The sequence below is a fragment of the Triturus cristatus genome, chromosome 3_2, assembly GCF_964204655.1.
Source record: "Triturus cristatus chromosome 3_2, aTriCri1.1, whole genome shotgun sequence".
Classification (NCBI taxonomy): domain Eukaryota; kingdom Metazoa; phylum Chordata; class Amphibia; order Caudata; family Salamandridae; genus Triturus; species Triturus cristatus.
This window is the reverse complement of record NC_140584.1, coordinates 69498485-69523004: the sequence shown is the minus strand read 5'-3', so window position 1 is coordinate 69523004 and position 24520 is coordinate 69498485. Positions and strand designations below refer to the sequence as shown.

Genomic DNA, 24520 nt, shown 5'->3' with positions numbered 1-24520 from the left:
GCGGCGGTTGTGTGAGGAGCGCTGATCCTAGGGCACTCGTAAAGACCAAGGCAGCGTTCCATCAATGACTGGATCAATAGATGCGCTGCTCCTCGGAGTGAAGCGTGGGTATTTAACTGCTCAAAAATACAGAACGACTGGTCTTCAAGCAGGTGTGGACCATGGAGTGCTCACACATGTGGAACAGTGTGACTGGCTAAGATTAACATCACACCCAGTCTTGGGAAGTGCCAGCAGAAATACGTCACACTTCTACAAAGCGGAGTGCTTTTTGCTTTTGCAGGACAGTGTGTGACTGGAGTTAAGGCAGGTCATGAGGTCTTTGATGTTCCTGAGACATCAGGGAGAAGAGGGGGCAAGTCAGAAAGTCCTGGGAGTCACTCTGGAGCTTTGTCCTTGGTCCTCTTAGCAGGGCAGAGGTCAGCAGACAGCAGGACAGCTCAACAAAGCAGGGAAGCTGTTCCTTAGAACATTCAGAAACAGCAGATTGGCAATCCTTCAGCACAGCAGCCTTTACTCCAGGAGAGTTTCTTCCAGGTCCAGTAGTGTATTAATTGGATAGGGCAAGATCCCTAATACTTATACTCCACAGTGCCTTTGATGTAGGGAGTGACTTCAAAAGAGCCCCTTGAAGTGCACAAGGATCCCTTTCAGCGCACAAGGATCCCTTTCAGCACAGCCCTGGCTCCAGACTACCAGTAGGGGGTAAATTAGCCCTTTGTGTGAGGGCAGGCCACAACCTATTCAGATGTAAGGGTGAACCACCTCTTCCGCTCCCTGCCCAGGAAGACTTCCAGAATGCAGATGTATCCCCTGTCACACCCAGCCCTTCCCGTGTCATGGCTGTATAAAGCGTATGCACAATGTGTGGCTGACACCTAGCCCAGACGAGTATTGGAAGCAGGCAGCAGGCACACAGAGCACAGTTAAGAGCAGAGAAATGTCCACTTTCTAAAAGTGGCATTTCTAGAATGGTAATGTCAAAGTCAACTTTACCACTAAAGAGGATTTGTTGTCACCATTCCAAAGATTTTAAAAAAGAAGCAGCTACTCCTTTCCAATCAGGAATTCTCACTCGAAAGGTATTTTGAACCATGCCCAAAACTGGCCTATGGAAGGAGTAGGCCTCAATGTAGTGAAAAATTAGGTTAGCTGTTTGTCACTGCCTTAAAAGTACATGTCCTGCCTTTGAGGTGTACAGTCCCCTGCCCTTAGGGTCACTTAGGGCCTGCCTTAGGGGTGACCTATGTGTAATAAAAGAGGAGCTTTCAGATTTGGCCAGTGGTTTTAAGTGCCAAGCCTAAGTGGTAGTAAACTGCGCACACAGGCTCTGCAGTGACAGGCCTGAGACAGGTTTGAAAGGCTACTTGTGTGAGTGGCACAACCAGTGCTGCAGTCCCACCAGTAGCATTTAGAGTACAGGCCCTGGGTGCATTGGGTACCACTTTACAAGGAACTTACAGGTAAACTAAATATGCCAATCAGGTATACACCAATGTCACCATGATTAGGGGAGAAGCACATACACTTTAGCACTAGTTAGCAGTGGTAACGTGTTCAGAACCCTAAAGTCAACAAAAAGGCACAGCAAAAAGAGAGAGGCAAAAGGCAAAAAGTTGGGGGAAGACCACCCTAAAGATGACAGGTCTAACAGAAGCCAAAACAAGTGTTCCATATTTGTGGATCTCGACCTGTTAAGAATCATTGATTGGATTGCCCCAGCAAAACACGTGGTAAAAGAAATGTTGTTTCCTCAGCCCTTCTTTCAACTGCTCCTCTCAGCCCTTTTCATTTCCTCACCTTCCCTTGTACCTTCTCCTCACCTGGATTCTTCTCTGTTCAGCTCGTCTCCTTTCTTCTATTCTTCATACCTGTTTTACACTTTCTTGTTCCATCTCCCTGTGTTTTCACTCTCATTGTCTACCCCCAATCCCTCCCATATAGCCTGTGCTCATTTCCTCTGTCCTTTTCCTCCCTCTAGCATTTTTCCATCCTTTTCCTAACCTGGCCTCTTCTCTCTTCTTTTCTACTCCTTCCATGCCCCAACTTTTTTTTCTCCTCTAGTCTTTCTCTCCTTCCTTTTAGCCCCTTACTTTGTTTTGCTCCACTGATGCCTACACCAATCACTTCTCACTCTCAGCATTTCCCCTGTTTTTGCCACTATCTTCTTACCTTTGTCTTTTCTTGCATTCAGTCTGTTTTATCTATTTACTCCTATTTGCTCTTCTCATTTAATTTGATACTTCCTTGCCCTCCCTGTCTTATTTTCCCTTCAACATTCTCTCCTTTTCACACCTTCAGGTTTTCATGCCAGCATTTTCCTCACAGATATTTAACATTAATTTCCTCCTCTCTCAATCTTATCTCCATTTTCTCTCTTCAGCCCTATTCCATTCTTCTCTGACTTCTCTGATCCTTTGTTCCAGAGGTTGAGCTGAATCCTGTATTGCACACAAACTGAGATCATGCTTTATTTCTCTCCTGTTACAAAGTGACCATTTTTGGATGGTCACTCGGAGATTTTCTGTTTTCGGGACTTACTTGCTGGTAATCTTGAACTTTCACAGTGGTACACTGCTACTCAGTGCACAGTGTATGTACACTGACCCCTACAACATGTCACAATTGGCTTAAAACCTGTTTGACTCATTTAAATTTCCTATAAGGCCATAGTAAAGGGAGGAGCCATGCACCCATGGCATGGAACGATAAATGACACTTGTGGACTGCAGCACCTCTTGTGGAATCACCACAGTGGCAGTGAAAACCTGGCTAAAGGCCTGTACTGTGTATTCTGACAGCAGCAGCTTGAACCCTGCTGCTGTAATCTGTCAAAATCACCCTTTTGATGGGTAGGACATTCTACTAATTTTAAATTTAAAAAAATTCGCCTTTACACCTTGCTATCCACAAGGTAGGAAGCATAATATTTTGGAGTGGAACATGTTTGATATTAGAAATAGCACGTTTTCCTAGTGACTAGGCCAAAAACGACATTGTCAATGGTCAGGCTGTAACTGGTACATAGGAAAAGTCAAAGTATAAATTGTGGACTTAAATCTATAACGTTTGACCTGTGACAGTCATAGACCATTCAAACACGTATGTTAATATTTCAAAATGTAATTTAATAGCGAAGTAGGATTTATTTTGAAAATGTTACTATTATCAGGCCTGAAGCTGGTGGGGGCTAATTTGTATTAGCTCTCCAGCAACTGTCCAGTTGTACGTTGGCCTGAATTAGTTGTGAAAGAGGCATCAAAACTGCCCCCAGAGCAGGGGCAATGGCCTGGAAGTGGGGAGGTGTGTACTTCCACTGGTAGGAAGACCATTTGCATGAGCCTGGGAAGCTAAATACCTACACAGAGGCTCGCCCATGTCACAAGCAACTGTTAGATAACAGACAATTACTAAGGCTCATACTTTGTCCCCATAGTCAGTCTATCACCAAACCAAATGAGAGGAAAGCTACTCCCAGAACTGGTTTTGAGTGACCACAAAGGAGTGGACTACTCATTACCCTGGGTTAGCACATAGAGTATGCACAAAGGGAGAAGGGTTTCCCCTCTTGGATTTTAAGAGTGAGGTGCACTGTGGGATTGTTTGCAGTAGGGAAAATAGGAACTGTTGAAAAAATGAAATAATGTATAGGTTTGCCCGAGGGAACTTTATCCCCATTGGCTAAGGAGAGGAGTGCCCAGGGGTCACCCCCACCCACTATCTGCTGCCAAGCATAAAGGCACCCTCTTTAGAACACTTCCTGGACCTGCATAGGATCTGAAGAGGACTGGACCTACAGTCTGTGATCTGAGAGAAGCCCTGAAAGACTGGATGTACTCCCTTTTGTACCCAGGACAAAGAAGTGGCCTTCAAGGGTCAGTTGACTAACTTCCTATGTAGCTACAGGGACACATTAAAGCAAAAGGACTTTTCCTTGAAGTACTCAGCTGACCAGTAGCAACTGGACCTCGTCTGGACTTTGTTCTTGGAGTCTGCTTAGGCTGCAGAAGAAAGTTTGGAAACATTTTAAAACTTTCCTTCCAAAACTTCACGGCCAAAGGGAAAAAGTATCCTGGAATTTCTGTGGTGTTGGACTGAATTTCAACTTTGTCCTGCTCAAGTCTCCCAGCACCTCCAAAAAATCACTGAGTCCCATTCAGCTTTGGGACTTAGAACTTTTTCAACGAGAAATCTCCAAAGCTCTAGAAAGGTCCAACCTGCTTCAAGCAGTCAGCTTTTTGGTTCATCTGCAGCGACTATATTTTGAAAGGTGTCCCACTCTGTGGATTTTTTCTCAAAAGCCCCTTCCTGAGGTGAGATTTAGAAGACATGTCATTGTTTTTCTTCCAAAAAGTTACAATGTCCCTTTCTGAGGTGGGACTTGGAAATTGTGTCCAACTTTTTGACCTCCAGAATTTCACCGGGACTAATCCACTTGTTATATCCGACCAGTCCTCAATCAATTAATCAACCAATCAGGCATTTTAAAGCATGCTACTCACCCGTGAGTGTCTCAAGGCGCTGGGGGTAGAGGGGTGCGAGCAGCTCCGTAGGTCATTGGAAGAGCCAGGTCTTGAGGTCCTTTCTGAATTGGTGCAGTGTCGGGCTTCGCTGGATGCAGTGGAGGAGGTTGTTCCAGGTCCTGGTCGCTAGGTAGGAGTAGGATCTGCCACCCCCTCTGGCCCTCGGGATGAGGGGGACAATGGCTAGGGCAAGGTCGGCAGAGCGGAGGTCTCTTCTGGGGGCGTGAAGGAGATTTGTTTGTTGAGGTATTGGGGTCCGGTGTTATGGAGGGCTTTGTAGGCGTGTGTGAGCAGTTTGAAGGTAATTCTTCTTTCGATGGGGAGCCAGTGGAGGTCACGGAGGTGCTGGGGGATGTGGTCATGTCGTGAGATGTCGGGGATAAGTCTGGCTGGGCGGTCTGGAGTTTGCAGAGGTGTTTTCTGTTGATTCCGGCATAGAGGGCGTTTCCGTAGGCCAGTCTGCTGGTGATGAGTGCATGGGTGACGGTCTTTCTGGCGTCAGGGGGATCCATTTGAAGGTCTTGCGAAGTATGCAGAGGGCGTTGAAGCAAGTGGAGGACATGGCTTTGATCTGGCGGTTCATGGTGAGTGAAGAGTCGAGTATGATGCCGTGGTTGTGAGCATGGTCTGTTGGGGTGGGTGGGTTTCTGAGGGCGGGGGGCCACCAGGTGTTGTCCCATGATGAAGGGGTGGAGCCAGGGATGAGGACTTCTGTTTTCTCCAATTTGAGCTTCAGGCAGCTGCTGCTCATCCAGGTTAAGACGTCTTTAATCCCTTCTTGGAAACTGCGCCTGGTGATGTCGGGTTCCTTGGTGAGGGAGAGGATGAGCTTGATCGTCGGTGTATGAGACTATGTTGAGTCAGTGTTTTCTGATTATGGTTGCGAAGGGGGCCATGTAGACGTTGAAGAGTGAGAGGCTGAGGGAGGATCCTTGGGGTACTCAGCATTTGATCACTGTGGTTGGCTTCAAATTAAGACTAGGTCTCCGTCTACCACTTTCATTGACTATCAGTAGTGCTTTGTGCTTTTTTGGTGATTTTTCACTTAAATATTTTGAAATTCATATGTCCAGTTCCCCTTACTGGATTTTTGTTGTTTTGGTCCTACGCGATACACAAAACATTGTTCTCTTTATTCTAAAATAATTGAGGAGACTTATTACATTTTGTGTGACTTTTTCTATTGTTGATGCATTACTCAAATACTTTAATCATTGCCTTTGATTTAGGAGTGACTGATTTGTTTCAAGTTACCAGGGATTGAGGACAAATTCCTTTTATTTCGTTTGTGAAATATCAAGCAGGTGGTGGTCTTATCCTTTGAGGTGGACACTTGTCCACCCCAAATATTAATCTACTCTCCTATATCTCCTTTCACAACTACACTTCAGTGGCCAAATTTACATTATCACTTAACAGGACATCTGGCAGATGTGGACCCTAAAGAAGCCGTTTATTTGTGGGTACTGTGAGTCTCAAAGCAAATTTTCAGGATTTCATGCAATATCGCCTTTCTCTAAACACAATCCCCTTTCTCTTGGAGGGATAAAGCTCTTTCTGGACATTGAATTTATCGAGAATGGCTGCTTGTGTCACACTATATCTGAGCTCCAATTTGCCTTCCTTCTGTTGGAGTAGGCCAAGATTGTTCACTATCATTACCTTTAGAGAGTCAGGTGTAGAAACAAAGTTAGTTAGTAATCCATATGGAGTCAAGTAATATCTTAGGTCCTTGGACATCACTGGCAAACCACAGTACCCACCACAGATACTGCTCATTAACAGTGCATGAGAAAATGGGTTGCAATACAATCTTCTACTTTTATGGTCTTGTCTGCAGACACTATGAACACTTCAAAGCAGGCTTAATTCAATTCAATTTAGGTAGTAAATGCTATTTTAAATATAAAATACCTTGCGAGGACACTCAACAAGCCAGGGAATTCACTAGGGTGGGTAGAGATCAAAAGATGTGTGCAGACACAACCACCAACCCACCATTAGATATGGTCCAGTGGATATGTTTTAGCCATGAAACTAAGTGACTTTACATTAGTTCAATCTTCACTATTTTACTCAAATAAGCTGATAATAAACACTGTATTACAAGTCTGGGTTGAACCTCCAACACAGCAGCATTTCCCAGCTGCTGGTAGTCCATAAGCATTACCATTAGAATCACAATTACCCCTGATATGCTCTAGTGGGTCGGATGGAAACTGCTGAAGCAGGGAACATTGGTTTTAATATTGGCATCTATAAGAGAACACATTGGTGCTCCTAAGAAACCCTTTTGAACTTATTTATACTGCTTCTGTATGTTTGCCAAGAGTAAGAGTACTTAGAATCAAGCTAAGTGTGAGAAATTGGGTTACTGATTGACTGGGGTGTGAACCCGGGACAAGCAGCAATCTCAATTGTCAGGGTAAGGCACAGGCAAACCCCAAAATAACCTGTACTCACCAACCTGGTAGCTTGGCACAGAGCAGTCAGGCTTAACTTAGTGGCAATGTATAAAGTATTTATACAACACTTCAAACAGTCAAACAGACATCCCACATCAAATTAGAAAAATGTAATTAATAAAAGAAGACAAAAACAACAAAAATCCAATCAGTAGAACAGGAGAATTTGAATTTTAAGAGAGTTTAGTAATAATAGCACCAAAAGGCACAAAGCGCCAACTCTGGATATCTGGTCGTGCCTGACCAGGTCAAAGTCACACTTTCAGGCCGACCGCTATGGAGCGGAGGTCGGATAGTGTCACCAGGTTGGGAACGCTGAGGTTTCAACTTCTCAAGAGACGTGTCAAGTGTCCTGGTAATTTGCAGAAGGCTTCTGGGAGAGCATCGCGGAAGGCTGAAGGTGAAGCGCGATGATACGGCCAGCATGGCTCGCGTTGCTGGAGCTTAACGTTGGTGGTCCCCATGAGTGGCCGATGCTGTAGTGCGAAGAGTTGAACTGACGGAGCTGCGCGCTGATTTGCGGTGCAAGTGACGTGGTCTCAGTGCGAGAGCGTGTAATTGCGAAGAGCCCAAAAGCTTGATTTCAGCACCCGTGACCCACACCAAGGGTCCAGGACCTGAGAGGCACCACTTGGGGGTCAGGAACTCGCTACATATGGGTCCAGAGGCAGTTGCAGGATGTTGGGGAGTCTTTTATGTCCCTGAGGCTCTTATCAGGAGGCCAGCAGACTAGCCCTTGGAGTTACTCTTGGGTCCTGGATTCAGGATGAAGTTGCAGGTACAGTTCTCCTTCCTCAGGCAAGAGGGCAGCAGGTCAACTAGCAGGGCAGCAATTCCTTTACAGCAGCAGTCCAGCAGATTGGCACTTCTTGTAGCAGCACAGCAGCCATTCTTCGTGACAGAGTATCCACAGGTGGATAGAGTATCCACAGGTCCAGAAGTGTACTGAAGGGGTGGCATCCGAGGTCCAGTATTTATACCTAGCTGTCACTTTGAAGTGGGGGATACGTGCAAAGGTGCCCTGCCTTCCTTACCCTGCCTGCAGTCTAACTGCAGGGCATATGCAGACCTTTGTATGGATACAGGACACAGCCTATTCAAGTGTAAGTGGGGCTTGGCCCAGCTCCTCCCAGCCATTCTGTCAGCATTTGCCTATCCAGTCACACCTTAGCTCCCCAATGGTCATGTATGTCTAGGAGGAATACCCAAAGCCCAGCTGTCAGCTGCACCCAGTCATGTTACCTAAAGACAGGCTACAGGCGCCAAATGGCTAAGGCAAGAAAATGCTAACTTTCTAAAAGTGGCATTTTCAAAATTGCAATTTAAAATCCAAATTCACCATGTTAGGATTTTAAATTGTGATTCCAGGCACACCAAGCATGAACTGGTTATCTCTTTTCATTTGGAAATGACACTTATAAAATGTAATAAGGCAACTCTAATATAATCCTATGGGAGACATAGGCCATGCAGTAGAGACAAACAAATGTAAGAGTTTTTCACTACCAGAACATGCTTTAAAGTGCATGTCCTAATTTTTAAATATATTGCACCCTGTCCTCTGGGCTGTCCAGGCCTACCCTTGGGGTGACTGACATGTATAAAAAGGGAAGGTTTGGGCCTGGCTAAAGGTTTACTTTGCCAGGTCGAAGTGGCAGTTTAAAACTGCACACACAGACGTTGAACTGACAGGCCTTGAGATGTATAAAGTGATTCTTAAGTGGGTGGCACAATCAATGCTGTAGGCCCACTGGTAGCATTTAAATTAAAGTCCCTGGGCACATGTAGTGGCACTTTACTAGGGACGTACTAGTGAATTAATTAAGCCAATTGGGTATAAGCCAATGTTACATGTTTTAGGGAAACAGAACAGGCACTTTAGCACTGGTTAGCAGTGGTACAGTGTGCAGAGTGCTAAGGCCAGCAAAATTGATGTCAGCAAAATCAGGAAGTCTGAAGGCAAAAAGTGAGGGGAAAATCACGCCAAGGATGCCAGGTCTAACACAAAGAGTGTTGTTGCAAAAATGGTCTAGCATCTATCACACACAGTGCCCAGCTGAGGACAGCTTATTTACAAGCCCCTTGTGCCGCTGATACGTCACTGTTTCCCATATTAAAAGTGATGCACTGGTGGTGCAAGTGTCTTGTAAATAAGCCCCGCAGTATCACAGTCCACTCTCAGAAATGTGGTACAGTGGACTTTGCAACAATCAGCCATTAATTGCAATCGTGGTGCTACTTGGCCAAAATATTTATTCATGGGCAAATGATTTAACTGATTGATTTTGACTTCAGATTTTGTATAGCGCCTGGTTACCCCAGAGAAAGGCATCTGTCACTCTTAGGTAACCCCAAACTATCCAGAGCTCTATGCCATATTTTCAAAAAAGTGTATTTTCAGCTGTATGTATAATTTCAAGTTTTTCTCAGCCCACAAGTGGTCAGGAAGAGTGTTCCAAGCTTGAGTTGTGACCAGCGATACTGCACATCCTCTCTGTGTCTTTTTTTTAGGTCTCGCCTACGCAGCGCGCATGCGCTGATTAGGCAAAAAGACCTTTTGGAATGGCTTCGGCTTTTCAGCCACAAACGTGCACACGTTACATTGCCTTCAATGGCAACTAGTGCACGTGGGGCGATTGCCTTGCGGGAGCGAGCTTGACACCATATGTTTGTAATTAACTTACAAACACATGGTGCCCGTGGCTTGCCCCCGCAAGAGAAATGCTTTGTGTGCTCTCGCACTCCCCCCACCCCTCCCACTTTCAGCGCAAGAAGCGCGCTGGTTATAACTTGCTCCGGCAGAGGCGAGCCGATGCTAAACAGCGCTTCCCTGTTGTTTGTGCATATTAATGCAAGTTTTCATTGAGAGTTGGCGGAACATCCAAGCCTGCAATCAGCTCAGCTGGCCGGGGTCTGCACCCGTAAAGGCTTTATAAATGCGACGTAATGTGGAAATAGCGATGACTGTTATTCGTTCAACGTTAGTGACAAGTATTTTTTGATAAGTTTACCAAGTACCCGTCAGTTGAAGTGCTTCGAGAGCAGAGTGCTCTTTTTCAGGGTATTGGGCAGTGTTAATCATATTGAAACAAACTGTCCAGCACCTGAAGTCACATGTCTGGGGAGGTCATTACGAGGAGCAGCTGGGATTTGGCAGAAACAGTGCTTGTTATGGGAGAATCCTCCAGAATGGACTGTCTAAGAAACCTTACACGCTTACGAAAAAAGAAAAGCTTTTGTAATTAGTCATTCTCGTCTCTCTGTTTTTTTGGACTTTTTACGTTCCGACTAACGAGGATGCTCAGGCATTAGTGAGTTTTGGCATTAAATCATTGTACGTATGTGTGTTTGTGTGAAGGGTTGATGATTACTTGCAAGTGGCGTTAGTAGATTACTTGCCACTTGAATAAAAATCTCCATTGGTGCAATTAAAGCCAACGAGAGGCTCCATGGAGTTTAGAGACACTTGGGTGATCGGTAGGCTGGCACTCAGCCCACTTCTTTACTTTGTAGTCCTATTCAAGGACTTCTAGAAACAGTGACATACTATAATTTGCTTAAGATCAAACAGTGCGACAGTTGTGGATTTCAGGATACATTCTAATGGTGGAGGCAGGAGCATTCTCGAAGTCTGGTGTGTGTGTGTGTGTTTATTTATTTATGTGTGTGTGTGTATATATATATATGTATATATGTATGTATGTGTGTGTAAATATATTAGTTTTTCATGCGGGATCTGAAGAGAGAGTAGGGCATGTGATAGGATTTCTTTGTGAAGGCCTGCTGGACCTCAGTGTGAAGTTTTTCTCAGCTTTCTATATGAGGGCATGTTGAAGTTTCAGACTGAGGGACTGTAATAGGGCAGAACTATGCGTGGGTCTGTACGTGACCTTATAGAGGTATGTCAGGGCATGTTAGTGTCAGTTAATCGCAGTAAAGTGTGTTTTGACTGCTGTAAGGTGGTGTGTTGGTGTTAAGGGATGATTTTTGTGCACAGTTTTAGGAGTGCCATGTGTGTAAATTCGGAGAGCTCTGCGTGCTTCTGGATTACCCGGGTGCACAGTTAGTTCATCAGTGACCTGCGGCACAGGAAGTCATGAATGCTAGCAAAGCTACACCTATGATCCTTCCGAGATGGGTAAAAAGACTATTATTATATCGTTAATATGACACAGCTCTTCAAAAAACAACATTAGTGCGGTACGAAGCTTTTTATAAAAATAAGTTATAATAGTTATTATGTACGGAAGAGCAGGTAAGGCCATATCTCACTGATGGGGAGTCTCTCTGAGTCACACCAACTGTTTACAACAGATTCACAACAGCTGGCTTCGGAGCAGATCTGAAGCTGCCAGGGGCACCACGATGCCTTGGCGCAAACCTGTCTATGCACAATTGTATGTGTGTGTAAATATATTAGTTTTTCATGCGGGATCTAAAGAGAGAGTAGGGCATGTGATAGGATTTCTTTGTGAAGGCCTGCAGGACCTCAGTGTGACATAATACAGATACATAAGTGGCTTTCATCCATTGATCAGTTAAATTCTCATTCACATTCTCTTTCGCCCACTACAGCATATCGCATGGGACAATCACACTTTACTCATTTAACTTTCATTGACGAAACACAGCATGTGCACATTATTCACTTCAACCTAAAAGTAGCTCATTTCTATACAGTGACAAACCTAGTTCAAAGTGCGTTTCAACGTATTTACTTATATGAACTTTAAAAAGCAGCCATTTATTTTGCCTACGCTCCGAGAGCCCAGTGAGGTGGTGATTCTTTTTTTGCCTTCTTTGTAACTTTGTTTTTGTTTAAGCGACATTATAACACTGTAGCTATGTACGATCTTAGTGATTGGTTAGTGGTGATATACTCTTGTCTCCTTCACAAAGAATAATACTAAAATGCAAGGCACAGCAAAAAGGCGTGTTAATTTAAGAACATCACTAGTAACAGGATCACATTAATAAATATTTTCAAATTCTGTTTTTTATTATAAACATACGACGAATTTTTTTTACTTTTATGTCTGAGGCATTTGCTTGCAATGCAAATAAATCAAATGTAAACATCGCAGAAACTAAAATAAATGTAATATTCGCACAAGCCTGCAAAGGCCATACTTATTGGCTTTGCCAATGGTTGTTTCTTTTACAGACATACGCTGCAAGCCACACAAAACCACACACGTTCTTTGGCTCCCTTTGGGTCTGTCTTAAAAAGACAGAACACTACCAGTAGAATGCGATGTGTATTTCAACACATTCAAGTGGCCCAGCTACAAATGTAAACAAGCATTGGCATAGCCAATAGGTCTTGCCTTTGGGACCTTTTAAGTATTTAATTATGCAGCACAAGATCCTTGGTGCAACATCAACTGTTGCATGGCTAAATACTTATAATTTCCCAAAGGCGAGACCTATTGGCTATGCCAAGGCTTGTCTAAATTTATGAACCGCCACATAGTGGAGGAAACTAGAACGAGGGGTAATTTGTGGAAGGTACCATGAGATCATTGCAGACATATAGCTTCCTGTTAAAGGGGTATAAATGGTTTTGTGGAAGAAACAGTAAGCCTTAATAGATTCCTTTCAGGAGCTCTCGGCCAATGAAGTTGTTATAAATGCAAAGAAATCCAGGAGTGTCTGTTTAGTCCAAACACCAAAGATGCTGCCGCATTCTGAACCACCTGTAATCTTTGGGGAGATAACAGGAAAGACTTACAAACAGGGAGATAAAGTAGTCTAGTCTGGATGTAATCACAGCCGGCACCAAATATTTCCCCGAACACAGCGGAAGGCATGGAATAATTTTTATAAAGATACTAAGCAAATGGAAACATGTAGAAATGTAGGTTTTTATATGATTCTCGAAGGTCAGTCTGAGATCAAAATTGACCCTGAGCTTTTTTGCCTGTAGGCAGGGATGGGAAGAGATCCTAGAGTCTCCAGCCGCCACTCGGAAGTCCATTGAGAAGCATTGCTAAAAATAAGGACTTCACTTTTGCCGCCATTCCAAGCCAGGAAGTTGCATTTCAATCAAAAGGCCACTTGTTTGATGAAGCACTTGACATTTTGCAGCAATTCATATACACTTCACTATCCAGTCTAAGGACAATTTGCATATCATATGTATAAGCAAAAACAACTCAATCCAACTGATTCAATCAAGTCTGCCATAGGGGCAAATAGAGATTAAAGAAAGTTGAGCTAAGGATCAAACCGTTTGTGGGCTTCTCTCATCGATTTCCACCATCTCCCCTAATAGGATGGTGTGAGAAACAGTTTCAAAGGCTGGGTACAAATCCAACAGAATCAGAGCCGTTCTCACACAGGCATCCAAACTCATACTCTGTCGCCTCAGCAAGAACAGTTTCTGTTCTGACATCCTTTCAAAATCCAGATTGTCGACAGTTCAGAACATGCTGATCGTCTAAAAAGTGAGTGAGCTGATGGTTAACAATGTGCTCAGCGACATTTGCCCGATGGGAGGTTATCAGATGGGCCTATAATTAGACAAAGAGAGGGTTCAGCCACAGTTTTTTTCCAGATGTGGATTAATCAGTGCTGATTTCCAAGCAGAGGAAACATTCCCAGACGCGAGAGAAGAATTGCACAGCATGGTCAATAGAAGGGCAAGTACATTAGCCACTTTCTTTAATATGGCTACCGAACATGGGTCTAAAAGAGACACTGAACAGATAGAAATCAATTTATCTGTTATTTGATCAACAGTCACTAGGTCAAAAATAGACCAATCAGAATTAAGAGACGAGAAAGAGCAATTAGAATTTACTGAGCCAGGTGGCCCTTCAAGAAACACTTTTAGGCTCCTGGTGAGATTATTTTTATAGGAAAAACTTATCAATCTATGCATAGTGCTTGTGGACTATGCACAGACCAGGAGGCAACTTCCATAGGAGGCAACTTCCACAGGCGATGCCATATTGCGATAGAGTGCAAATACTTCATGCGTCAGGTTTGTTTGACTGATGAATACAATCATTAAAGTAATTAGCTCTGGTCACTTTTATAATTGTTTTGCAGCGATACAATTCAGCTTATCAGGGGCAAGCTCCATGCAATTATAATTTTAACTCCATTTCCTTTCATACTGTTTGCATTGCTGTTTGGGAGCATATAGCTCCTAAGTAAACCAAGGAGATGAAGGAGTTTAACAATGCGGTTTATAGGTTTTCAATAGAAACATTACGTCAAATGACTTTTTGAGCCAATTATTAAACATCTCTCTTGCTCTCTGGGTAATCAGAAGATAAGAAGGGGCACAGACTATCAAGGAGAGTGGACCATCGAGCCAAATGTATTTTGACCCACGGATAACATATACAAGTGAGTTGGATCTTGTACAAATCACTCAAATAAAACTATAAGAAGAAAGAGGGTATCTTATAGTTGGTCCATCGTAGTGTTTCAGAAGCACAGAACTGAGCTAAGGAACAAGAGCGAAAGACCAAATCAATAGGATGTCCAGCTCGGTGAGCTCGGAATGTAGAAAGTTGCTCCAAATTAATTGTCGAGCATGTTTTGACTAGTTTCTGGGCTTTGGCATTGGATAGGTCACATACACACAGATTAAAATCTCCTAAAGTGACCAAATTGACTGTTTAGCAAGCATGAAAAGTTATCATTAAAAGAAAACGATAACGCTGTAGGTCCTGGTCTCCTACTAACAAGGATACATTAAAAGTAAAGGTAGGATTTATATTTACCCATGAAATATATTCAGCCTTTTTAATTGAAGGCCTGGAAAGTAATGCAACTTTTAACTGATCCTTAAATATGCAAGCAACTCCATCCACTAGCTGATCTTTTCGATCAACATTCCTAATTGCATAACCAAGGGAAGCGAGGCGTAATCTTCTCTGAACCAGAACTCAATAATAAAAAGATATAGTGCCTGATTACAAGTCTGGTGGTCTTGCGACCGCCAGACTCACGGTGGCACAGGATTGGTGGTCCACTGTTTTGCTGATAACGACTTTATAAGTCATATTGGTGGTGAACCGCCTGCTGTGCCAGGGAAGAGTCATTCCCTGGCGGTGGCGCAGGAGTGCCACAACGCATTATGCTAAGCAGGGACTTGCGCAGTCCCGCTCAGCATATTTTGAGTTCCTGGACCGCCAGCTTTTTCATGGCGGAGCCCCACCATGAAAAGACTGGTAGCGCAGGAACAAAGGGAGCCCTACAGGGCTCCCATGTCCCCACCACCACAGGGATATATTCAGGGGGGCACAACATTTGCCTCCCTGTCTGTATTCCCACCCAGTTTCAGCATGGCATGGACCGTCCATGCTGTTCTGGAAATATTTGGCTGTTCCATTGCGGTGCCTGTTTTCAAGGCACCGCCATGGGAAAAGCCAAAGGACCGCCGACTGTATTACGAGTTGTGCTTTTACTGAGGTTGTCTTTAAAAAAAAGTAGAACTGTTTTTGTTAAATTAAAAAAGTATGGGTACGTCATGCCAGACAGTTCAGACCCACTTCGACCTCTGCTCTTAGACACATCTTAAATAGACACTGGCTTGCCCCTCACACTGGTAACTCCTGCCTGTGAACAGCAAATAGTTCCCACTTGATGCTGTGGGCCGGTCAAGGGCCCTTTTGTTCATGACAATGGGTCAGTCCAATAATGTGTGCTTAGGGCTGCTGCAGCATTTGGCTTGTGGCTATAGCAGTGTAAACTGGCCGACACATAATTGTAGTAAGAGATTAATGTCCAACACTCAACCATTATGCCTTGGGCCCTGGTGGTGCCTCACAATGCCAGGCCTTTCATGCCTGCTTTGTCCTGTATTCCATTTCTTTGACACCCCCCATGAAGTGTCTTGTTTGCATTGGCGCTTATGTTGAAGGACCTGGTTCAAGTACTGCTCCCTTATGCAGAAAGCAGAACTATTTGCGGGATTACCAATCTTAGTCAATATAATATAGCCCATTGTTGGAAAATGTCCCTCTCTGAAGGGTCAACCCAAACCTTTTTGCCTTACTCCTCCTTTTTTTCTCACCTTCTTTTGGTTGTCTTTAAGACTCTGAGCACTTTACTACTGCGTACCAGTGCTAAAGTGCATATGCTGTCTTCTCTAAACATGGTAACATTGGTGTATACACTATAGGTATATTTAATGTACTTGTAAGCCCCTTGTAAAGTGGTATACCATATACCCAGGGCCTAAAAATTAAATGCTACTAGTGGGCCTGCAGCACTGACTGTGACACCCACACAAGTATCCTTTCAAACCTGTCTCCGGACTGCCACTGTAGGCCCTGTGTGTGCAGTTTACTGCCACTTCGACCTGGCATTTGAAACTAATTGTCAAGCCTTAAGCTACCCTTTTATTACACATACGTCACACCTAAGGTAGGCCCTAGGTAGCCCATAGGGCAGGGTGCTGTGTTAGTAAAAAGTAGGACATATACTGTTATGTTTTGCATGTCCTGGTAGTGACAAAGACCCAAATTAGTTTTTCACTACTGTGAGGCCTACGCCTCTTATAGACTAACATTGGGGATTCCTTAATATGCTTTTAAGTTGTAATTCCAAATCAGAAAGGAGTAGCTGCTTCACGATTTATTTAGTTTGAATCGTATTGATAAATCTTCTCTACTGGTAAAGTTGGATTTAACCTTACTTTTTAAAAAAGTGGGTGTTTCTCTGCCCTTACTGCTCTGTGTGCTTTGCAGTGTCTTCAATAGACGTCTTGGGTGGTTGACAGCTACACTTTTTGCATTCTCTCTAGACAGCCACAAACACAGGAAGGGTGGGTTTGACAGAGAACTATTCTGCATTCTGATCGTCCTGCCTTGGCAGGATGGAAGAGAGGGGCTAACACTTCACTGAATAGGTACTGTTCTGTCCACACACAAAGGGCTGAATTACCCCACATAGCTAGTCTGGAGCTAGGGCTGGGAAGCAAGGGGACTTGTGCACTTCAAGGCCCTGCTTTGAAGTCACCCCCACTTCAAAGGCACAACTGGATATAAGTACTGGGCCTCTGGCCCTACCAAGATAGTACACTTCTGAACCTGTAAAGAATTATTCTAAGAAGAAGGACTGCTGTGCTGCTGCAAGGACTGCCACTCTGTAGGACGGCTGCTCTGGAAAAACTGCTTTTCTGCTCTGATTTGCTGCCTGTTGCCTGCTACTTGCTACCCTCTGCCCTGCTGAGGAAATGGACTGGACCTATGTCACTTAAACCCAGAGTAACTCCAAGGTTTGCTGGCTTGCCCCCTGTTCTGAAGTCTAGGGGACATTAAAGACTTCCTAAAACAACACCTGGACTCTGCCATATGTGAGTCCTGCCCCGCCAAGTGGAGTCAATCCAGTCCTGGGCCACTGAAAGTGAGCTTCTGCTGTGATGATCCTATAAAACTGATGCATCAACGACTTTGTGCCGATCGGAACTGATGCATTGCCCTTCGACACCAAAGCAGTTGCAGCTTGAAGGCATTGTTTCGACAGACTGCGCAGCTCAACAACAATGGACTGCTCGGCTTGACAACCACGCATCCCCAGCACTGAAAAGGGGTTTGTCGACCAAGCCTTCATCGACTGCGCAAATTGGAGCTAGTTCTTCACCTTCATCCACAGGATCGATGATAACGTGTCACCTCCTCTGCTCCTAGCTTCGAGTCTTCGATTCCGACGCTTCCTCCATCCAAGCAACTTTTTCAGCAGGACCTGCGTGAGTCCTGTAGCTGGCCTGCTCTTCATTGTGGTCATCCTGAACTTTGGATTTACCCCGCTCTAACGCTACCAGATGTCCCCAGTTGGGGCTTTATGACTCTAAGCAGTATATTTCCATTTATTCAATATAAATTCATAACTCCGGTTCTACTTTTGTATCTTTGTAATTTTGGTCTTGTTTTACGCATACAAATATAATCTATTTTCGTAACCCTGTGTGGAGCATTGTTGTGGTGTTTTCATTGTGTTACTTTGTGAGTGTGTTGCACAAATGCTTTACACATTGCCTCTTTAGATAAGCCTGACTGCTCTGTTCCAAACTACCAGCGGGTGAGCACAAGTTATCGTTTAGCGTGTACCTGATCTACCCTAACTAAAGTGATGGTCTCTACTTGGACAAAGCGCATATATCTGCCAACAAGAAACCCCAGTTCTAACACCCATGATTGCACTTTGTTAACATTGTTCAGGGACCCTGTATACTTGTGATAACATGAGACGTCCAATAAAAGCTCTACCTCAGCTGGCTGGGTGCCAAATTCTGATGCTTATTTTCATCCAGTATACGACCATGCCAGATTAGAGCGTAATCAGTTCATATATATACAATACTGAAGCTTTCAATACAAAGAACCCTCTCGCTCATTCACAGAACATACAGAATGAAAATCAGGCATACTGCCCATATGGCTCCCTTTTACACCAGCTATTCTTACTGTTCTTCTTACTTGCTAAAGGACAAGGGCACATTCATCCTCCCTGAAGGTTCCATAAAAGAGTTCTACACCTGCTCTAGGTGGCAGACAGTCGGCCTAGAGGTGACACAGTATCCATAATTTGCTGTGAAGCCCTAGGACTCCAAATTCCCATAGACCAGCGCCGCCAAACCTTTTAGAACCACAGCCCAAATTTTAGAAAAGCTTTAATTACCATGAGGCTGGCATTTTTTAATGTAATTAAAGCATCGTGTGCTAGAGCACTTCCTTTACAGACAGCACATTTTCCATTAAAATGGGCACTATATTTGCACAGATATTCAGTTTTAATGTGATAAAAGTATATTGCGCTCAAATTATAACATGTGGAAGGAAAATGCTACTTACCAGTATGCATCTGTTCTTGGCATGTAGAGCTGCAGAGTTGTACACTATGCATAGATCACCATCTGGTGTTGGGCTCGGATGCTTGCACATTGTTGTTGTCTTGGAAGAGTCTTTTGTAGTCACGAGATAGGTGACTCCTTCCTTGGACGACAGTGCGCATCGGCATCAACTCCATCCTCAGATTGTTTTTCGCCATAATGGGAAATGATGGAGTTAGTAAGAAGTAAGAGATGTCCATGTGAATGTATCTAATTAAGATAATACTGGAACAGATACAGGTTCCGGGGAGGCGGGTGAGCATGTACAACTCTGCAGCTCTACATGCCAAGAACAGATACATACTGGTAAGTAGCATTTTCCATTCAAGGCATATGAGCTGCAGATTGTACACTATGCATAGACTGTACAGCAATGTCTCCCCTAGCGGTGGTCACCTGTATCTGTTGCAGTAGTTTGAAAAAGTGTTTTAAGAACAGCCTGGCCTGCAGAAGCTTGTTGCTTAGCCTGCACGTCAACACAATAGTGTTTGGTGAAGGTGTGTGGTGTAGACCATGTTGCTGCTTTGTAGATGTCATCTAAGGGAATGTTCCCTAAGAATGCCATGAAAGCCCCTAGTTTGCATGTTGAATGCGCTCTAGGGGGATTTGTCAATGTGCGTTTAGCTTTTTGATAGCATATTTGAATGCATTTTACTATCCACCTCGTGATCCCAGCTTTGGAGATGGGGTTGCCTTTATGAGGCGGGGAGAGGGCTACAAACAGTTGTTTTGTCTTTCTAAAGGGCTTAGTCCTGTCAATGTAATAAAGTAGGGCTCTTTTGACGTCTAGTATGTGAAGAGTTCTCTCTGCCACAGAGTCTGGGTTTTGGAAAAACAACGGTAACTCAACTGACTGGTTAAGATGAAAAGCGGGGATTACTTTGGAAAGGAATTTTGGATTTGTTCTGAGAACCACTTTATTACGGTGTATTTGTAAGAATGGTTCTTGTGTGGTTAAAGCCTGGATCTCACTTACCCTTCTGAGAGAGGTAATTGCGACAAGGAAAGCTACTTTCCATGTGAGGAACTGAAGTTTACATTTATGTAGAGGTTCAAATGAGGGACCCATGAGCCTGGTAAGAACAATGTTTAAATTCCACACCGGAGAGGGTGGCAGTCTGGGAGGAATTATTCTTTTAAGGCCCTCCATAAAGGCTTTAATTGCAGGTTCTCTAAATAGTGACAAGTGTTGTCTGTTTTGTAAATAAGCAGCAAGTGCTGCTAGATGTAATCATATGGATGAATATGCTAGATTACATCTTTGTAAGTGTAGCAAATAGCAAATGATGTTTTGGATTGAAGCATCCAGCGGATCAATCTTATTGTTATTGCAGTAGATGACAAATCTTTTTCATTTTGCTGCATAGCAAGCTCTAGTAGTAGGGCGTCTGACTTCTGTAATGATGTTCATACAGTCTGGCGGAAGGTTAAGGTAACCAAACTCTAGGACTTCAGGAGCCAGATCGCTAGATTCAGTTGACTTGGATCGGGTGCCTTATCTCTCCATGGTTCTGCGTTAGCAATGTTGGGGAGAGGCGTAGTTTTTGGTGTGGAACTACTGAGCGTTCCAGTAGTGTTGTGAACCACGGTTGCCGTGCCCATGTGGGAGCCACTAGGATCATCTTGACAGACTGTTGTCTGAGCTTGCGTACTAGTAGGGGAATCAATGGGAGTGGCAGAAAAGCATACGCAAATCTGCCTGACCAGTTCATCCATATCGCATTGCCTTTGGACAACGGGTGTGGAAACCTGGCAGCGAAGGTTGGGCATTTTGCATTTGCATGAGTGGCGAAAAGATCTGTGTCTGGTTGACCCCACATTTGGAAAAATGGTTGAAGAACTTGGGGGTTAAGTTCCCATTCGTGTATCTGCTGTGTCTGTTGACTTAGCAGATCCGCAATTTGATTGTGAACTCCTGGAAGATGTTCTGCTAGAAGGTATATGTTTTGTGGAATGGCCCATCTCCAAATGGTTTGTGCGAGCTGGGACATCTGCAAATAATGTGTGCCTCCTTGTTTCTGTATGTAATACATGGCTGTTATGTTGTCTGTCTGGACTAGGACAGTCTTGTGCTGTAGATGTACTTGGAATGATTTAGTGCTAGAAATATTGCTAGTAATTCTAGGTGATTTATGTGGATCACTTTCTGCTGCGTGGTCCATTTGCCTTGAATCGTGTGGTTTAGGAGATGGGCTCCCCAGCCGGTAAGTGATGCGTCTGCTGTTAGCACTATCTGTGGAACCGGCTCGAGGAACGGCCACCCTTTGTAAAGGTTTTGTGTGCTCCACCACTGCAGAGAGCGACGTGTGCGGCTGTCCACCAACACCAGATTTATAAGTTGACCTCGAGCCTGGTTCCACTGACTTGCTAGGCATTCCTGTAAGGTGAGCATCTGAAGTCTTGCATGAGGTATGATAAAGATGCAAGAGGCCATCATCCCTATGAGTTGCATGAATACCCTTGCTGGGAGGGAATCCTGTGGTTGAAATCTGGAAATTAGTGTTTTCATACTGGCTATCCTGGCTGGATTGGGATATGCTAGAGCTCTGGAGGTGTCTAATGTGGCCCCTAGATACTAATCCCAAGTCGTGTAGCAGCTGGATGGTTTGATGAGTGTGATGAACACACTGTTTGAATGACTTGGCTTTTATTAGCCAGTCGTCGAGATATGGAAAGACATGGATTTGTTGTTGTGCTGTTACCACTGCAAGGCACTTTGTGAACACTCTGGGTGCGGTGGTCACCCCGAATGGAAGGACTTTGAACTGATAGTGTTGTCCGTCCACTATGAACCTTAGATACTTCCTGTGAGCAGGGTGTATGGGAATGTGGAAGTAGGCGTCCTTGAGATCTAGGGTGGCAAGGAAGTCGCCTTGTTGAAGTAGTGGGAGGACCTGTTGGAAAGTGATCATATGAAAATGATCTTATTGGATGTAGAGATTGAGGGGTCTGAGGTCGAGTATTGGCAGTAGGGTCCCGTCCTTTTTGGGGATTATGAAATACAGCGAGTAAACCCCTGTTCCTTGATACTGTAAGGGAACTAGTTCTATTGCCTGCTTTTGAAGTAGTGAGAGAACCTCTTGTTTTAAGAGCGTGAGGTGTTCCGTGGACATTGGACACTGTTTGGGTGGTATGGTGGGTGGGGTTGCTGTAAGTTACAGGCAGTAACCATACTGGATAATTTGTCTCACCCACTTGTCTGTTGTGATGGCATCCCAGACAGGTAGGAACTGTGAGAGTCTCCCTCTGACTGGAGTGGAATGGTCTGGAGGGAGTGGAGGGAAGTTACTGTTTATTAGTGGGGGAGGCGCGAGTGTTGTTGTTACCTCGGTCTCTACCTTTGTTGTTATTTCCCCTGTATCCGCCTCTAAAATATCCTCTGTTGGGGGATGTTTGCGTGGTGTTTTTGTAGGAAGAGGAGGCGGTGTCTGTTTGAATGTTTATGGATGCTCCTCTATAGAAGGAGCGACAAAAGGAACCACGTGTAGATGGAAACTGTCATGCTCCCATAGATTTAGCAGTCTTGGTGTCCTTTTTCATCTTCTCTAGAGTGGTATCTACAGCCGGTCCAAAAAGTTGTTCCTGATTGAACGGCTGGTTGAGGATAGTTGTTTGTACCTCCTGTTTAAATTCTGAGATGCGTAACCAGGCATGTCGTCTGAGTAGCACACTAGTGTTAATGGACCTAGAGGCTGTGTCAGCTGCATCAAGGGCACACTTGATTGATGCGTTGGTTATTAATTTGCCTTCTTGAATGAAATCATTTGCCTGGGTTTTGTATTGGTCAGGTAAATGTTGTAATAGGTTCGGGGGTGCTGGAGGGCGCCAAGCAAGATGGCCGCACTTGCGTGAGGCTCTTGCTGTTTGGGTGGTAATCCTACTAATATCCTTGACATCCTGGCAAAATAACTTTCTAGAAGCAGCCCTGATTCCACCGGCACTGCAAGGCAGCGGACAGTGCCCACAAAAACGAATTTCGTACCTGGTAATCCTGATACTTGATGCCTGGCCTACGCAACCACCTTTCCCATGATAGCGGCAGAGAGAGCACTCTAAGCTGACGATGAGAGCGCAGCTGGGATCTACCTGAGCTGGAGATTTGCTGTGGTGTCGCCACTGAGAGGGTTGGGGCGCGGGGGCTGAACAGAGGCTTTCCCCCTTGTGATTGCTGACTCTGGCCGGACCCGCGGACGCCCCTGGGCTGACTTCCCGCGGTCCAGCATGCGGATGCAGTGAGGAGTGCCCGGAGGCTGGGCGGGACCAGCGACGGGACTGAGAGCTTTCGCCGGCGTCGGAGCGGGGACGGCGCCCCTCCTTGGCCTGGGGTAAGTGCCTCTATACGGGACCTCCGGCGCTGCGGCGCTATCACCGGAGCGCTGGGCCTTCCCCATGGCCCTTGTGGGCGGTAGCCGACCCAGTTGCCTGGAGCTCCTCCGCGGCGCGGCCTGTCATTGAGAGCTGGCGTGGCGGCAGGGCGGCCTGCAGGAGTGGGGCACCCGGGTCTCACTGAGGGCCCGGGATTGCCTATGGCCCATGGACTGTGGTGATTGGGAGGATTGTCCGATCACTCCTGTAGAAACTCTCGCTGCCCTTGCTCCCGCTGCGGCGCCGGACGCTGAGGTCACTGGGGGAATTGCCGGAGACCGGAGCACTGCATGATACGGACCCCAGGGGGCTGGATATTCTGTCTTCGGTTGTGCCGCTGCTAATCTGGAGCTATTGATCGTGCTGCCCCCGGCCTGATCACCGAGCCTAGCAGAAGGTGGGGGGGTTGGACATATCTGAGGACGGATGCACACCCCATGGGCCCCCGCTATCTCCTGTGCTTTGGCCCCGTGGGTTGAGTGCGAGGGAACTGCTTGGACTGGCCTACAACACTTGCATTGATTACACTGCTGTAACCTGTTGGGGTTTGTGCCTCCAGAGGCCGTTCTTGCACAAAACACTACCGGCTGGGCTCACGTAGCAGACGATTCATTGCCCGGCGCCGGAGAGGCCTCATAACTTCACCTGCCTACAAGGGCGGACGAGCTATAGAAAAGCACCTGCGCTCCTGAAAAATTTGCGTGTGATACACCCCTCTTTCTAACTGAAGCTCAGGGCCCACCTTCATTCAGGGGTAACTCGGGTCCCCCAGAACCCCACTGAATTGCGCGACCCCTCGCAAAGCCACCATGGGGATGACAGACGGTAAGCAATCGCAGCTTACATTCGACACCCGGGAAACTCCCCGAGCACAGTCAGAGCCAGATGGTGACCCTGCTGAGGCTCCAGCCCCATTGACTGTGGACCTGAAGGAGCTGCTGCTTGTAATGCAGTCAAGTCTGAGATCCATAGAATCCAAAATAGACTTCATGACTGCCAGAATGGATGGCCTAACACATAGGGTGGACAAGCACGATGACCGTTTAAATGAAGCAGAGAGACGAATATCAGACCTGAAGGACACATGCGCTGCCACTACCAGCCGCTCCACCGAGATGGACAAAGTGTTGAAAGTGATAGCTGCTAAAAATGAGGAGTTGGAATCGCGTTTGCGGAGGAACAATCTCCGTATACTTGGCGTGCCGGAGATGACAGCCACTGGGAAACTGGAGGCTTACATGGAACTGCTGCTGATAGATCTATTTGGCAGAGAGAAATTTTCATCGGTTCTCGTGGTGGGGAGAGCACATCGTTCG

General features: G+C 45.3%; 1 protein-coding gene across 1 annotated transcript in view; it reads right to left on the bottom strand.

The window, feature by feature from the left end:
* Positions 1–24520, bottom strand: part of LOC146856812 (uncharacterized) — a 1211343-nt gene that overhangs the window by 320800 nt on the left and 866023 nt on the right. Inside the window, exon 23 of the mRNA XM_085646995.1 lies at positions 14918–14932. Coding sequence (XP_085503121.1) covers positions 14918–14932 — 15 coding nt within the window. The remainder of the gene's footprint in view (positions 1–14917; positions 14933–24520) is intronic.